Source organism: Strix aluco, chromosome 13 (assembly GCF_031877795.1).
Source record: "Strix aluco isolate bStrAlu1 chromosome 13, bStrAlu1.hap1, whole genome shotgun sequence".
In the NCBI taxonomy this organism is placed as follows: domain Eukaryota; kingdom Metazoa; phylum Chordata; class Aves; order Strigiformes; family Strigidae; genus Strix; species Strix aluco.
In genome coordinates, this window is record NC_133943.1 from 281,829 (window position 1) to 298,004 (window position 16,176).

At 42.8% G+C, this 16,176-nt stretch overlaps 1 protein-coding gene across 5 annotated transcripts in view; it reads left to right on the forward strand.

The window, feature by feature from the left end:
* The window catches only part of JAKMIP2 (janus kinase and microtubule interacting protein 2), a 57,629-nt gene that overhangs the window by 23,022 nt on the left and 18,431 nt on the right, over positions 1 to 16,176 (forward strand). For all 5 annotated transcript variants that reach the window (XM_074838342.1, XM_074838341.1, XM_074838344.1 and 2 more), the window contains 11 exons: positions 1,470 to 1,967; positions 3,940 to 4,149; positions 5,023 to 5,121; positions 7,027 to 7,173; positions 8,795 to 8,935; positions 9,834 to 9,890; positions 11,723 to 11,842; positions 12,300 to 12,428; positions 13,403 to 13,486; positions 13,789 to 13,851; positions 15,391 to 15,489. In XM_074838342.1, coding sequence (XP_074694443.1) covers positions 1,470 to 1,967; positions 3,940 to 4,149; positions 5,023 to 5,121; positions 7,027 to 7,173; positions 8,795 to 8,935; positions 9,834 to 9,890; positions 11,723 to 11,842; positions 12,300 to 12,428; positions 13,403 to 13,486; positions 13,789 to 13,851; positions 15,391 to 15,489 — 1,647 coding nt within the window. The remainder of the gene's footprint in view (positions 1 to 1,469; positions 1,968 to 3,939; positions 4,150 to 5,022; positions 5,122 to 7,026; positions 7,174 to 8,794; positions 8,936 to 9,833; positions 9,891 to 11,722; positions 11,843 to 12,299; positions 12,429 to 13,402; positions 13,487 to 13,788; positions 13,852 to 15,390; positions 15,490 to 16,176) is intronic.

Below are 16,176 nucleotides of genomic sequence, written 5' to 3' on the forward strand. Positions count from 1 at the left end.
TTGTTGCATGTGACGTGTTATTCCGCATAGTTACTGCATCGATAGCCTCTGAAGTCCTCAAGAGAAGTCAGTGGCAGTTGCAAGTGCAGACCACCTTTAAGAAGACATATGTATCAAATACTTTGCTTTGAAAAGTTTTGTGCATCCTAGAGCCCTGTGGAGGGAGTTCTAGGAGAATCTTTCAGATTTGTTTTCTACGGAGCCTTCTGAGGAAGATTCCTCTCATTTTTAGAGTCTGTTACTTGTCAGAATGACTTTGGTGGTTGAAACCAAAGTAAAAGTGTGCTTTCAAACTCTTCTGATGGCTTCTTTTGGGAAAGGTATATCTGAAATAAGATGGGGATAGCATGGAAGGAAAAAAAAAGTCAGTGAGCTCTGTATGTAGCCCATGGCACTTCCTACCTTCGCTAAATCCTCTCCAAGTGATCAGTTAGGCCTGCAGGTTAGACCACCGGTGTCTCTTGGAGGGTTTTCAGATGACGTACTACTATGCTTATTCATATTGACTGTTTTTTCCCCTGTTTTTTTTCTTTTGGAAAAGTTTGCTCACTGTTCCTCATTCTTTGTGGCCTTTATTTAAAAAGGAATTAACGAGGAAGTTCTTACAATCTTTGAAACCACATTTTTTTTTTCACTGTCAATAACAAACCTGCTGAATTTGCTTTGAACTGAACAATCCTTATCCGTTGCTTTCCTTTGGTGTAGGTTCACACAGGTCTCTATTGTGGAATTTCTCAGGCGTATGAAGTTGCATCTAGAGATATGTTAGTGTGAGTGTACTGAGGGCTGGTGGGTTGCGCTCTTAACTTTGATTCCAAAGCTATAGACAAAGAGCTTTTAAAAAACTGTTGTTAATGAAGGGTAGCAAAGGACATACTTTAAGTAAAGCTAGCTGTTCCATAAGCATAATAACCAGTGAGGCATGCTTTTCTGTAGAGGTGTCTAAGAAGTGACTACAAATGCCTTTTAAAACTATGTATGGTGAAGAACATCTGTAAAAGATGAAATGTTTCCTGGACTTTCAGACTTGCACCTTATCTCAGATGGTATCGTGTAGAGGCAAGCACTTCTCTCTCACCTGATTGACTGCCCATGGTCATGAAAGTTGTAGGAACCTTGGTATTTCTGAGCCCTCTAATTTTCTGGTGAATTTGACTGATGGGTTAAAGTCATTAGACAAATGCACACATATACACGGAGTCTTATTTCCTAAGGAAATGTTGAAAGTATGTGTAGTGTCACTGGGGCAAGACACCTGGAGAAGACAGGGTTGTTTTGGCTTGAGGAATGACAGTGTAAAATCTGCATGAATGCCCCGGGAGTTGGCCCATATTTTGTTGTAGGAGCATGGAGGATCACCTGGGGTCTGCTGCAGGGTCTTCCTCACTTTGACATGGCTGTGTGTCTGGTGGGCTTGTTTTGATAGCATTGTGTTGGTAGCAGGTGACTCTGATTTTATCTCAATGTAGGTTGCTAAACTTGAAAGAGAGAAGACTCAAGAAACTAAGCGCATCCGTGAGGTGGAGCAGCGCAAGCAGACGGTGCAGATCACAGAGCTGAAAGCCAAACTCCATGAGGAGAAAATGAAGGAGCTGCAGGCCGTGAGGGAGAACCTCATCAAACAGCACGAGCAGGAGATGACGCGGATGGTGAAAGTCCGAGACAGCGAAATCCAGCGCCTCAAGTCAGCGCTGTGTGCGCTGCGGGACGGGAGCAGCGATAAAGTAAGGACAGCGCTGACTATTGAGGCTCGTGAAGAGGCCAGAAAACAGTTCGACTCTGAGCGCCTTAAGCTTCTGCAGGAAATTACTGAACTGAAGTCTGCCAAAAAGCAGGTAGATGAGGCCCTTAACAATATGATCCAAGCCGATAAGATCAAGGCGGGGGATCTTCGGAGTGAGCACCAGTCCCACCAGGAAGCCATTTCCAAGATCAAATGGGAGAGTGAAAGGGATATTCGCCGCCTGGTCAGTAACCAAAACAGTTGATGTGTTCTCTTACGCTGTAGTGAGTTTGCCTCTGTGCTTCTTAGCTTTCTGTGAGTAACAGAACTCTGCAACGCACCTCAGTTTGCAAAAGTATCACAGACTCCTGGCTGTCATTTCTCAGCCGTAAATAGATGGTGGGGGGTTGGCTAGAGCAACCACCGTGATGGCAGCTAACGCCTTCACGTAAGAGTGCGTGGCCGAGTCCGTAAGGGCCCGGCTGGCCGAGTGCTAACACCTGTGCCATGTCAAGTGTTAGAAAAGGGTGTTTGTGTCTGCACTTGCAGTCTGTTAGTTTCTCTATCTCTTGTGATGGCATCCTAAACACATTAAACCATGGCAGGAGGGGAGATGTGTTTAGGTTTATTCTTGGCTTAGCCTTCAGTGATTACTGGGGAAAATGAACAAAATGAGGCCCACGTCAGCAATGGTGCAAGTTGCCATGTTTCCCCATCATCCGGGGAGCTGGACCTGCTTGGGACAGCGAAAGGTGGAATTCAAGATTTCACAGTTAAGTAAAAGAAATGGTAACTTAAATTGTCAAGAATGATTTTTTTTTTTTCTTTTTTTTTTTTTCTTCCCCCCCCCCCCCCCCCAAGTCTGTGTACTGGAGGCATATTCTTGTGTTGCCAAAATGCTCAGTAATATAGTACAGACTAGTAGTAGTGGATTCTTCCCATCTGCCCTCTGAATTTTGACCCTTCTTCCTTTAATCCCCATTTGCAGTTCTGTGTAGCCATGAGAACAAACTACTTTTCTTTTTTTTCTCATCTGAAATTGAGGATCTATTTTCAGGGTTTTAATATAAAAAGGAACTATAGCAAAATTCAGGATATAAACTGAGCCATTTAGTAACATTAAGATCAACTCAGGTTCCACTTACGTATTGTATGATTTTATCTTTAGCAACTGATGAAAGGCTTTTTAAAGGCTACTTACTTGCATAAGAACCTTGAACAAGTCCAGAATTACTTTTATCTGACTTGCAGTGGATTTGGAAACCACTTGTGTATTGTCAGAGTGGGGGAAGTTACATCAGAGTGACATCTAATTAATGGAGATCAGAATCTAGCCCTGCTCATTTGAAAAATACTTCGGGGAGGATTTCAGCAAGCCTAGAAAGCTGCAAGACCAGAAAGCATCTCTGGCAGCTTCAGGCAAAATTCAGCATAGATACAATTTTTGTTTTCAGGGAATGATTCATATCGTTCCCAGATAATAGTACTTCTGTTTTGCCAGAGTGATTTGCAAATTCTGGTTCACCAGATTTTCTTGAGCTCGGTGACGTTAGCAGCTTTGTATCAATTTTTATGGTTGCAAGGCTTGTATGGCCTGATCTGATTCTAAGTTTTAATCTAAAGTTTTCCTCTCAGCCATCATTCTTAAAGTTGCTGTGAGGTGAAATGAGGCCCTTTTTTTTTGGATAGTCCTAGGATATTAGGCAGAAATGAAGTAACAATAAAATGAATATCTTTGACTTTGCACTCAGCAGAAGATTAATAAAGTGACGATGAGCTTATAAGAAATACTGGGTCTGCACAGATCTGTTTGTGAGAATCGGACCATAACCTCGACTGTCTCAGCTAATGTAGCTCCATTTACACGAGCAGGAGCTAGTCTAAACTTTTTTGGGATTAGAATTTATATTTATTTTTTCACGGATATGAATAACTGACCAAAATGCAATGTGAAAGCCTGAACTCTTCATCCCATTATCCATTAACACATCATGCCATGCTCAGTTCCTGGCCTTCATGGTGAATCCGCTGCTGTGCCCCTGTACCGTTATGGCTGAATCTCAAAGTGTATTGTTTTACAAGCCTGGTGCAGTATGATGATGCAGATTTAAGCGGTGAATGCTACTATTAAATAAATCATATACTGCTAGATTGCAGAAGGGAATGCTGTTGCCTTTACGCAGTAATATTGTTGTTCTGGTGCTTCTCTCATTCAGATGGACGAGATCAAGGCTAAAGACAGGATCATATTTTCCTTGGAGAAAGAACTGGAGACACAGACAGGCTATGTGCAGAAGCTGCAGCTGCAGAAGGAAGCTCTGGATGAACAGCTCTTCTTGGTGAAGGAGGCAGAGTGTAACATGAGCAGTCCCAAGAGAGAGATCCCAGGAAGGGCTGGAGATGGTTCGGAGCACTGCAGCAGCCCTGTACGCAGGTTTTACTGGCCCCTGCAAAACAGAAACATGGCTGAGTTTCTCTTAAATATATTCTCAGGCCCTGGGAAAACATTCTCACTTTTATTCACTACAGGGAAGTTACGTCCATAGATTCTTCAGAGAGAATTCTAGTGGGTCAAAGGCTGTTTCCTTAGTTGCTCTATTTACAAATATAAAACATCTTAAATAATCAGTGCCCCTTTGAAAGAATCATTCCATGAACATGAATACGTGGAGAGCATGCATCCTAAGAACAGATGGAACTGGAAAGATGGACAGGGAGAAGGCTGGGGTGGGGAAGGAATCTGGGAGACTCTTAGGAGATCCTTCTCTTTCTCTGTCTTATTCTCCACGTATACAGCCCTTGCTGTCCACAAAGCATACAACTCACTGGTTGTGTGACTAAATATATTATGTTTACACAACAAATGTATAATACACATATTTACACATACACAAATGAGGAATAGGAAAGTAAATGCAATTGATGCTGAAAGGGATGTCCTTTTTCACCTGACATAGTGGCTCAGCAAATAGAAGCAATGTATAGGAAAAGGTAATAAAAATTAGAATCTCTTAACTTTTTGCTTTTTCTTCCCCATTATAAAAAAAATTGACTTCTGATTGGTTATTTTCTCCTTATTTTTTTAAACAGCTGAAAATTTTCAATTAAAGCATCCCCAAAGCAGATACATTCTTCCAAAAATAGATGTTTTTGCCAGCATGTTCAACACTGTAAAAATCATAAATCTATCTTAATGATGACAGCTTGTGTTGATTGATGTGTGGGTTTTGAGAATTCTTTTCCCAGGCATGTATTTTGAAAAGAATCAGTAACTATATTATGTTGTTGCCAATGAACAGGACTTGCGCAGAAACCAGAAGAGGATAGCAGAGCTGAATGCCACAATCCGGAAGCTGGAAGACAGGAACACGTTGCTCGTTGACGAACGAAACGAACTGGTGTGTGAGCTTTGTACTGTCAGAGGAGGGCAGGGAGCCATAGGGGAAGGTGAAGAGAGGAGGGTCCAAGGATGGTAGCCAGTGATGAATATGTCTCCTCCCTCGCTCAGGAAGCTGAGGATGATTTTTTTAATCCTAGAATTAAACAGTAATTTCACTGAAGTTATATGAGTACAAAATCACAAGGACAGTTGAGGCAGAGAGGCTTGTAGGTTTCTGTGTGAGTGCTTGTGTTCCCTCCTTGACTTCTTGAGCATACAGTAGTGTATGGTGAGACATGTAAATGAAATAATGTCTGTAGTCCAGTATTTGACCAGGTTGAGAATAGTTAAGTACTGGAACTAGGGAGAATGGACAACAGTGGATTTATCCCTGTATCTGATTTGCTCCTAGGTGGTGATACCTGTTTGTTGAAGTCAGCACCCTGGCTTTTTAACCTCTCCATATTGCTACTTCTGTGATTAAGGATAAGGGTGGTGAAATTCAATTCTTGGTTATTTTTTTTTATTCCTGAGCTAGGACTCCTAATGCACTCCTTTCATATCAGTTTAGCTGGCTTGGTTGTCCTCAATGTTCTTAGTGTGATACTTGCAAAATAATGTCTTACCAAGATTGCAAATTACAGATATGTTCATGTATGTCTCTTCAGAAATGAGAAGCTCTCAACCCCCAAATTTCTGTGATACTGAGTAGCTTGGAGTCAGCGTGATTAACTGTTGCATGTCGTTAAATATTCAGCCTATTTTTTCACAAGGAAAAAAAAAAATTTTAAAAGGCTTCTAAGCTGTATCTTGCTCAGTGTGAGTACAGTGAACACATTTTGTTAAATGTGACCAGGAGTACTGCTAGAAATACCATACACTTTAAGATGCATTCAGGCTAGCAACAACTAACTTCATTCTTAGGGTAGGACAAGTGGTTGGTTTGCCCACAACTGCTCATCAAAGGTTAACCACTTCTAGCTGCTCCCCCCTTTTCTGTTAGTAGAAGGGATCTTCAGGTGCTTGCTAACCTGCTTCAGACAAAATCACTGGGTTAGTTTAAATAGCCTCGTAAGATGATGTGATGATGTAAGCAAATGTGATTAACTGTCCTGAATAGCTACAGAAAACTCTTGCAGTCCTTCCCTCAGCAGAACTGCAAGGGGCAGGAACCTCCCAGTGACGACCAGTAATACAGAACTGGGACAGTGACTTCGTTAGGTAGATTATCTGGGCATGCAGATGATGTCTTTCCACTGCCACATGCCACCTTCCTTATCCTCCCTTAGAAAAAGAAATTATATGTATAAAACACTCAGTATTACTGGATGGAACTAATTTTTCAGAGGAAGAGATCTTGGTTAAAACTCTAGTTGTACCAATACTGGAACTTCCAAGCATACCCTAAGATATCTTCCTATCTATGGGATTTGTTGTTCAAATCTTATGTGATTTGTTGATTAAAACAAAGTTCATTGTGCATATGCACAACTATTTCACTGTGTGGCATTAAAAAAAAAGACTTGCAACTATGCTGTTATCACTGCAATCCCAACTGAGTAGGTACCTATGCAAATCTGTCTTTCAATGAGAAAATAAATGGGTTTCTTGCAGATAAAGCCCAGATCATTTTGGACTTTGCAGCAGCTTTGCAGTTGCCTGACTGTGTGTTGGGTCGCTTCATCTCTATGCCTGCGTTTTCTCATAGATAAAGCCATCTCTTGGAGACAGATATGCACAATCATGCTTTGAAGTTTATAGATACGGAAGCTGTAAGCATCAGTTCCATTAGATCACTTTGTCTGGCATTTTACTGGGACAGTAGTTCAACAGGGAGATAACAAAAATACTTCTAACAAAGGAGGGAGAAAAAATATCTTTTATTTGGATTATTTACAATTATTAATTGCTATTATCAATCCAGTTGAAGCGTGTCCGAGAAGCTGAGAAACAATGTAAACCTCTTCTGGAAAAGAACAAGTGCCTCACGAAGAGAAATGATGAACTTATGCAGTCCTTGCAGCGCATGGAAGATAAACTCAAAGCAGTCACTAAAGAAAATATAGAAATGGTTGGTACTGAAGAGCAAAATGAGGATCGCTGTATGATCTATGTTACGGTGCCCACATCTGCATAGCGTGTGCATGTCTGTACACAGAGAAGATGTGTTGTATATAGTGTGTGATACTATTGATAATGTACAGCCATGGTTAGGTCTGTAGTAGACTTACGTATATAACATTGTGTATCATGCGTACATGTGCAATATATTTAAGTGAATTCATAATCAATATTTAATACTGTCCCCAAAATTAGAATATTGAGTTTCAGTTGTTTTTTAAAAAAAAAAAAGAAAAAGAAAAAAAATAGTTGTATCATTGAGTCCTATCCCACTGTGCTCTTTTGTGTCTGGAACTCAAAAAGGAAGCTGTATGAGCGATGTTTTCAGCCAGCATGATGTACATGTTCTTGTTAGAGCTGATGATGGCAAAGTTCTGGTCTGCCACTGAGCACATACAGTTTTTCCATGAAACACATGCACGGTAGATGGATGGGGAGAGGGAGAACAGTGGCGTTAGAAATTTGCCTGAGGTTATGAATTTCACATATCGGGGCTGTATGAAGCGGGGTCAAAGCAGTTATGTCTGTATATCCTTCAAATAGAACTGCCCTGAGTATCAGTCAGAATCTGGTCGCTGCACATGCACTGGTGTTGCTTTGGCATTAATGAGGAGGTGGAAGTTCTGGTTGCCTGGGATGACTTCCCCTCCTAGGGGTGTTTGTGTGTCTTGTCTCTGGCTTGCAGGAGCCACTGTCCTGGTCTTGAGCAGGCTGGCTGTTCCGCAGTGGATGCAGCTTTCCTGCTGATTAGATGAGATGATCAGATTCGTTTGCCTGTCTTATACCCTTCCACAGCTGTGGTAGTGCAGGTCACAGCCCCTTGGGCTCGCCCACAGCAAAGAGAGGGGATGGGGGAGCCTGTGTGCATTAGACATCAGTGGGCAGCACCACTGGTACAGACGTGCACACGCAGTGCAGATGATCTGACTCGGCTCCCTGACGTCGGCTCTTCACACTACGGATGCCCAAATTACGGAAGTTAGCAAGCTGTGGGTGGCTAGTGTTGTTCTCACGGGCTGTAGCCATCTCTTCTCCCACATATGCTCAGGAGCAGGCAGGATGTAGACTTCTAGTTAAAATAGATCTAGTACCACATTTTTTGCCTTTCCTCCTCTCCTGGCCGGGTGCATGTCTTTCACGTGACTAGAGCATGTCCATTTCCTCCCGTGTGTGGTCACGTGAGGGGTATCGGTAAGGGCATGGGGTCAGGGGAGTAGGTAGTACTTGCAGGGAGTTCATCTCTGTTTGCCACATGTTGGGGCATCTTGATGCATGGCAGAGGAAGAGCTATGGTATGTGACCAATAAGGGCTGCTGTAGGGGAGATACTGCCCACACGATAAGGAGATATATAAAGCTTTGTTGTTCTGGCTGAAGAACTCAGCCTTGCTGTGCTGCTTTATTGTTAAGAAGTGCTGATGGGTATTAATGAAGTTATAGAAATGGTGTAGCTGAAGCATATTTAAACGGCTGTACAGCTTAAAAGAAAGATAATGTCTACTTTTTAACTGAAAGCTGGTCTCTTTGTCTTTTAATTGCTGGATCTTATTTTATGTGTTTCTTCTTACACAGAGAGAAAAAATGACATCACATCCTCCTTTAAAGAAATTAAGATCTCTCAATGACCTGGATCAGGCTAATGAGGAACAAGAAACTGAATTCTTAAAGCTTCAGGTCATAGAACAACAGAACATAATCGATGAGTTAACAAGGGTATGTCCAGAGCACCAGGGAGTTAGGAATGATTCCTGTGTACAGTTCACCACTGATAGTATTTCTTCTTATAACTAGAGGTCGGAGGGTTAATATCTTACTTTTAACACCTGTAAATGTTTAGATGTACGTGTGCATGGGTACGTTTTAACTGAATTTCTAGGGGGGTACCAGCCCCTACAACTCAAAAGTGTAACTCTTGTGTGATTTGAGCTCTAGAAATGAATGCAGACTAAGAACCGTGGAGCTTGGGAAGATCCCTATGTGTTCACAAGGCAGGGCTGTGCCAAGCTGTTCTACCATTATTTCTAAGCTACCATTAAAAAGTTTCCTTAACGAGAGGCAGGCACACAGTGCGGTATCACGTGCTGGAAAAGCGTGTGCTGCTAGACGGTGGTTCACTAGTTCTTCTGTCATTTAATACCGACAATCCCGTTTTCAGCTGACTTTGCGTTATGATGTTGAGGGGAAGGAGAGAGTCCAAAACAGGCTGTTGCCTCTTCTCAGGCATCATTTCTAGGAGTGGTGAGACGACACTACCATCACGTAATGACTTCGGGACAGAGCAGCGTCTCCTGCAGGAAGGCAGAGAGCCTCTCGTGCAGAGCCCAGCCCAGTCCCCTGCGGCAGGCCTCCCAGTGATTTTAACAGGAAATCCATCAGCGCCTGCCGTTTGACAGCAGCAACTGCACAACAAGGGGTTTTTTCAGATAGCCCATCTTACCTTCTTTAAGTGGTTTTCAGGAGGATATGAATCCTCTCTTCCACCTGGAATCAGGTTTCTGTTTGAACAGAGGAGCAGAGGGTTGGTGGAAGCCCAGTGATTTATTTCCTCTGTAGATTTGGCCTTCTACAGCTGCAAACAAGAGAAGAGTAACTTTTTAATCTTACTTTCCAGGACAGGGAGAAACTCATTCGTCGCAGAAAGCATAAAAGGAGCTCAAAGCCAATTAAGGTAAGCGGAAAAATTGTTTTCAGCTTATAAAAATACTAGTAGACTCTGTAGGAAAACACACTTTAGCAATCTGATTAGAGAGAGCTTTGTGGATTATAACAATCTGCTTTAGTGATCAGGTTTATAAACACCTTAGCTTGGGAGAGCTTTTTAAGTCCACTTTGAAATACAGGGGTTTTTTTCATTTTTTTCAGCAAAATGGGGCTTTTTCCACCCCTCTCTGAAATAGTAATAATCTTCCTTCCATCTGGTTTCTATAAATATTGGTCTCAAGGTCTATTATGCTGAGATGTATTTACATTTCCAGAGACCTTCCCATCTGTCTTCTGCTATCAATTTTTCACAGCACATACGGGCTAAAACAAAATCCTTGTGCAACTTTATTCTTCAAGTGGAAACTTCTGCCTGAGAAATTGAGTGTCATTCTCTCCTGCTCAGTTCCACAGGCCTTTGGCTACCCCTTGTATTACCCTGAACTGGGTCAAGTCCAAAGCTGGTATTACAACAATTTTAGAGCTGAGTAGTCAGTAGTGGTTCAAATAGCTCCTTTATCAGCTAGGTGTGAAGAATGACTTTGCAACAGCCACATCTCACCTCCAGAAAGCAGAAATACTGTGTAGGAAACAGAGCTTGGTTGCTCTTTTTCCTCCAAGCCCATCCCTTAGTACGTCAGCCGTGTTATGTGAAAATAGCCCAACTCTCTCTCCTACACACAGAGAATTTCAGACCAGTAAATCCTAGATGTGTCATCACATTGTTTCTATATGGGTTTTGAAGCAATACACAGCAGACAGGGACTAAAAAGTATTTTCATCAGTCAACTTTATTTCTAAGACAGAGATTATAACATGGGAAAAAATGGCTATTGTCTTCACTTGGAAAAATAATGAACAAAAAAAGATAATATGTGCAAAAGGTTATTGGCATCTTTGGTACGTGTTTCTTTGTGTGATTAAAATTCCAGGTTTAGAAGGTTGTAACCTGTCAGCAAAAGTGAAAAATGTTGCAGAGCAGAAGTGCATCTTAAATACTCGTTGATCAGTTTGTCTGCAGAATTATTCAGAAGCCAAGTATGTAAATGCTCAAATCTATACCCTAAACCCAAGCCTGCAGGGTCAAGCATCTGTACCTTCATAGAACATGACTCACAGTTTTCATTTGATGTAAGTCAGTTACTGAGACTGGAGATAGTGAGGTGTCAGACATACAACCAAACTGTGTAGTGTGAGCAGTCTCTTACAACGTGTGGCCGTTACTCTAGTACTGGAAAGATGCGTAGGATAAAAGTTCCTTCACTCTATATCAGCATAGCTTTCACTCACACCAACAGCAATATCAGGGAGAGAAGCACTGAGATATTAAAAATATCAGCAGTGCCTCAGGCAAGCAGGAGGGTTCCCTCTTCTGCACACGTTTCCAGCTCTTCATGGTGTTATCTCTGCACACCAGTCTCCCTGCGTGTGGACAGATGCCTTCTGAACAGCTTTAGGGTTAACAAACAATTATCCTATCTTCCTGCAAGGGCAGAGATATTTCCTTGGCGTGTTCCTGCTCCCATTATGTTTTTCAAGTTTTAGACTGAGCCAGATCCTCAGCTCAGAAAAATTAATGAGCAAACTCCTCCTCCAGCAGCCCAAGACCTGCTCTTCAATATGGTTCCCTTTGGGTTTGTTTGGAGATGGTAATTGCAGGGGTAGCCCATTGCTCTTTTTTCATGTCTTGCCTTTTTTATGTAACTAACTATCTGATTTTGAACTAACCTCTCCCCCCCATCAGAAACTCATGCTACCTGTTTCCAAGGAGATTCAGAAATCATGTTTTCCCTTCTTTAGAGACATGTAGTGGATACAGTTTTTGGGTACGATGATGATTCCATGGATTCTGAAACATCTTCTGTGGCCTCATATAGAACAGACAGAACACCAGCAACCCCAGATGATGATCTGGATGAGGTGAGGTCTGACTCCTTCCATAGGCAAGGACTGGTTTTCAAGAGACTTTGACTTTCAAAACAGGTGTCCAGGCTCTCAAAAACACTTAAGTTTCTATAGTGCATATTGAGTGGTAAGTCCTTCATTAAGTTTGGCCACAATTTGGATTACTGATACACTGAAGTGCTGAGAGATTCTTTAAAAATCTAGTCCATAGAGTCTACAGCTGTGACTTCACAGATTATTTTTTTCATCTCCCCCTTCAAGAAAATAAATCTATCACTTTTAACTTAAAGACATATAAATGCTGTATAAATTCCACATTCTTATTACTTCATATCACAGCAGGTTCACCAAAAAAGCTATTTGAATAAAGACCTTTGAACCAACTATTGTGTTTAACAAATCACACTTGCATTCTTTGCTTTGGCAGTGCTCTAGTGTCTGGTGCTTAGACATGTCCTTTCTTATCCTTCAGGGTTTAGCAGCGGAAGAATCAGAGCTGCGGTTTCGACAGCTGACAAAGGAGTACCAGGCCCTGCAGAGAGCGTATGCACTACTGCAGGAGCAGACGGGAGGCATCATAGATGCTGAAAGAGAAGCCAAGGTCAGTAGTTGTTTGAGGGTAAAAGCATTTCGTTGTTACCAAGACAAACAAGGGAATGGAGTTACATACAGCATCCATACGGCTGAGAGAGGTCTGCTTCCCTCATTTACTGAGCACATTTAAAGAGAGTGATGATTAAGAATGGACATGATCACTCAGTTTACACGGGGCTGTCCTTCACCTGAACCTGAAAACTGCAGTTAGGCAGACATGCCAAAGCAGGTAATTATTCTGTAATTTGGCACAGAATCACAAGGCGTTTCTCATCTTTTGCCCAAGTGTGAAGGGGTTGGGTTTTAATGGTAATGCCTTTGCGAAAACCCACAGGCACACATTGCACCAACTTTAAGAATATTCACCTGAATGTTTCTAAGAGAGAAATGCAAATTATGTTCAAATTTTAATGTGATGCAGACTACAGCAAACCTTCCAAGGCTAAAAATTTCGACCCTGTAATAAAATTATAGAATCATTCAGGCTAGAAGGGACCCCAGGCGGTCTCCAGCCCAAACTCCTGCTCAAAGCAGTGTCAGCTGTGCGGTCACACCAGGTTGTTTAGTGCTTTGAGTCAGCTCTTGAAAACCCCCCAGGCAGTTACAATTGCTGCTTTCCACTACCTTTTGCCACTCATCTACTAAGCACTTTTCTCCAATTCAGGGACTGCCCCTTACTGGGGTCTTTGGGCAAAGCCTGTCACCCTGAATGCCTGAGCTTGTGTTTCGCTACTCTCATGCAATACCTGGCAGTAGCGGGCTTGGGCGGGGAGGGGGGGCTGTTCTGCCACTGTTCCCCTGTGTCATCCTGTGCCCATCTGAGGGGTGGCACAAAACATCGCTGAGCCAGGATCTTTGTAACGGTTACTCACTCAGTGGAAGCAACAGCATAAACCCAGGCTCTGCTGTGCTTGGTTTCCTTTTAATATCAGTCACGTAGCTGGTTTTGTTACTGTTTAATGCTGTGCCTGACTTCAATAGGCTCATGAGCAGCTCCAAGCTGAAGTCCAGAGGTATAAAGCCAAAATAGAAGATCTGGAGAAAACTTTGGCACAGAAAGGGCAGGTAAGCACTTCTTGTGTATTTTGTTTTCCTATGCTGGATCTTACCTGCTCTGCTTAAAAAATACGTAACACAATTTCAGTATAGACTTCCATGAGATGTCATGTTGCTGTTCAGTAAATAGGCAGGGCTAGCGAGTTCAGGAGCCTTGCTATGGCTTGGTAGATGAATATGTTGTTATTCTGTAAACGACAGTTCATTCCTGTAGGATTTTAAAGCCTGAATGTTGTGGCTCCAATTTTCAATAAATGTGCCCAACTTTGTGGAGTTTGATTAGTCTGTAATAGTGCTGCTTCATCCAACAGGACTCGCACTGGGTAGAAGACAAACAGCTTTTCATTAAGAGGAACCAAGAGCTTTTAGACAAGGTATGTTCCCAAGTTCTGTGTGTTCACTCTGAAGGGTAATCTGGATCCTGCAACACACTTTTTGAACATGCAGTCTGGTGTTTGTAAGTGTAGTATAAGGACAGAAGAGCATAGATAGGATAACATATGGAAAGACAAGCCCATCCCGCTTTGCTCAGGCACTGCTCTTGCTGGCAGTTGCTGATGCACCAGCTCTGCTGGAAGCTCTACTTGCCATTCTGGCTCCAAGGCGCAGACCTTTGTGTTCCAGCAGCATTGCACTGAAGAGTTGGCGGCTGCTGCTGCACTGGCAGGGTGTTTTGAGCTTAGCTTCTGGGTGTGAAGCAGCAGTAGAAATGCCGTCACCCACTACCACCAGGACCCTTTCATACTCCCAGTCCCTGTGTATTCTGTGTATTTTTAAGGACTTAGGTCCAGTGGAACTTGTACTGCGCAGTCCCTTGGTACATTTAGGAATATCACCTGTTTGTGTATATATATTTGTATGTATGTATATATTTTTAATCGTGGAATATAAGGATATGAAGGACCTCAGCATTGCTTGCATATCACCAGCAGTAACAGCAGTGGCCATACATGTGACTGCCGTCAGCAAGAGGCCATAACTCCCAGCACCGCTGTCTTTCACCTCCCCAGATGAGGTTTCTTAGCCTGTGTTTCTTCCCTTCCATAAACACACCTAGTGAGTCTCCAGCCCTGCACCGTCTTTCCCCATCCAGACAAACTGACCTGTGGGGGCTCATTTGTCCTCAGACTTACCATGCGCCCTGGCTGTCCCTGTCAGGGCCCTACTCGGGCAACCTGACCGCAAAAGATATGTCCTGGCACTGGCTGGAGACTTGCAGAAGAGAGCAGGCTGAGGAGCTAGTGGTGGAGTTGTCCCCAACAAGCAGGCTGTAGACAAGTGGCCAGTGGGTGGTATTTAACTGACAGAACTCCTTGTCGAGATGCTTGCTGTGCAGTTCACACCAGCGCTTGTGTGGGGTGGGATGGCTGCTCGGGTAACTGCCTCCTCAAAGACAGCTCTCCCTCCCTGCGTGCTCTCTGTGGTTCTTGCACTACGCTCTGGGAATCTCTGATCTAGCCCAAGCTCCTCTCCAAGGCAGGTGCTGCTGTGTGTGTCATTCCTGGCAGACACTTACCCAGCCTGTTCCCAGAGTCCTCTGACACCGATGTCTTCACATCCCTCCCCGGGCAATCTATTCCAGTGCTTTACCATGAGAGCAGTGTGTTGAATAGCTAATGCAGACTGATCTGATAGCTAACCTGACACCTCTGTAGAGTTAACTTCCCCGCTGATCTCGGTAGGAGTGGGTTCTTTCAGGAAAACTGCTAGCCTAAGCATTTTATGATGTTTAGGAAGTTGATGAGCAGAAGCTCACCTGTAAACTAAAGACTCACTGAGGTAAGACAGCAAGTAGTGATTCATCTCTAGAGTTTGGATTTTGCACTGCCTATGCTACCTCAACTACTACTCACCAAATATTCAGTGTTTCTTGTAACAGTCACACAGATCCTGATGTTATGTATTTCTATTAGATAGAGAAACTGGAAACAGAAAACAACCGTCTGCAACAGGAGCTGCAGGATGCCCGAGACCAGAATGAGCTGCTGGAGTTCCGCAACCTTGAGCTGGAGGTGATGGATGAGCTCGTTACAGTAGAGCTGGTAGCAAATTAAACTAGTGCACTTGCACTGGACGTCAACTTTAATCAAGTGTTTACGCAAGCATTCTAGTGATTTAACAGAGTCACAAATCAGGCCCAGCATTTTCATTTGTGAGCTGAAGTATGTCAGCTCTAATATCCTGGAAATAATAAGCTCCACGCTTGACTGGTTCACCTCTCTGAGCTAGGTGCCCAGTACGCATAGAGAAGCTTAGCTGATCAATGTCAGCGTGGCTCTTAGTTACCACACCTGCAGATATGTTTTTTTTTCCAAGTACTTTGGAGCAGTCTGTTGTGAACATGTTTTTTTTTTTGTCGCTGGCTTGGAATCTACTAAAATCAACAGAAATTAATTACGTTTAAATTTACTGAATAAGTAAGGCTTAAACCCCATTGTCTTGTACTTTTCTCAGTGCTGCATCCTGGTTCACAGCTAAGATCTCTCCTGAGAGGAGGCATCCAGGGTTCTTTTTGTTGGTTTTTTATTTTCATGAACCTGAGCAGGTCTTGAAGGAGAAAGAAATGTTGAGTGTACTTTTATCTCTAATAGCTGAAGAGCAGAGTGTTCCTCTAAGAAGTCAGAGGCGCAGGTACAGTTCCCTCTTCAGGGTCTTCAAAGTCCTATTTCCCCCTATTAATATGCTGATCTATAAATTAT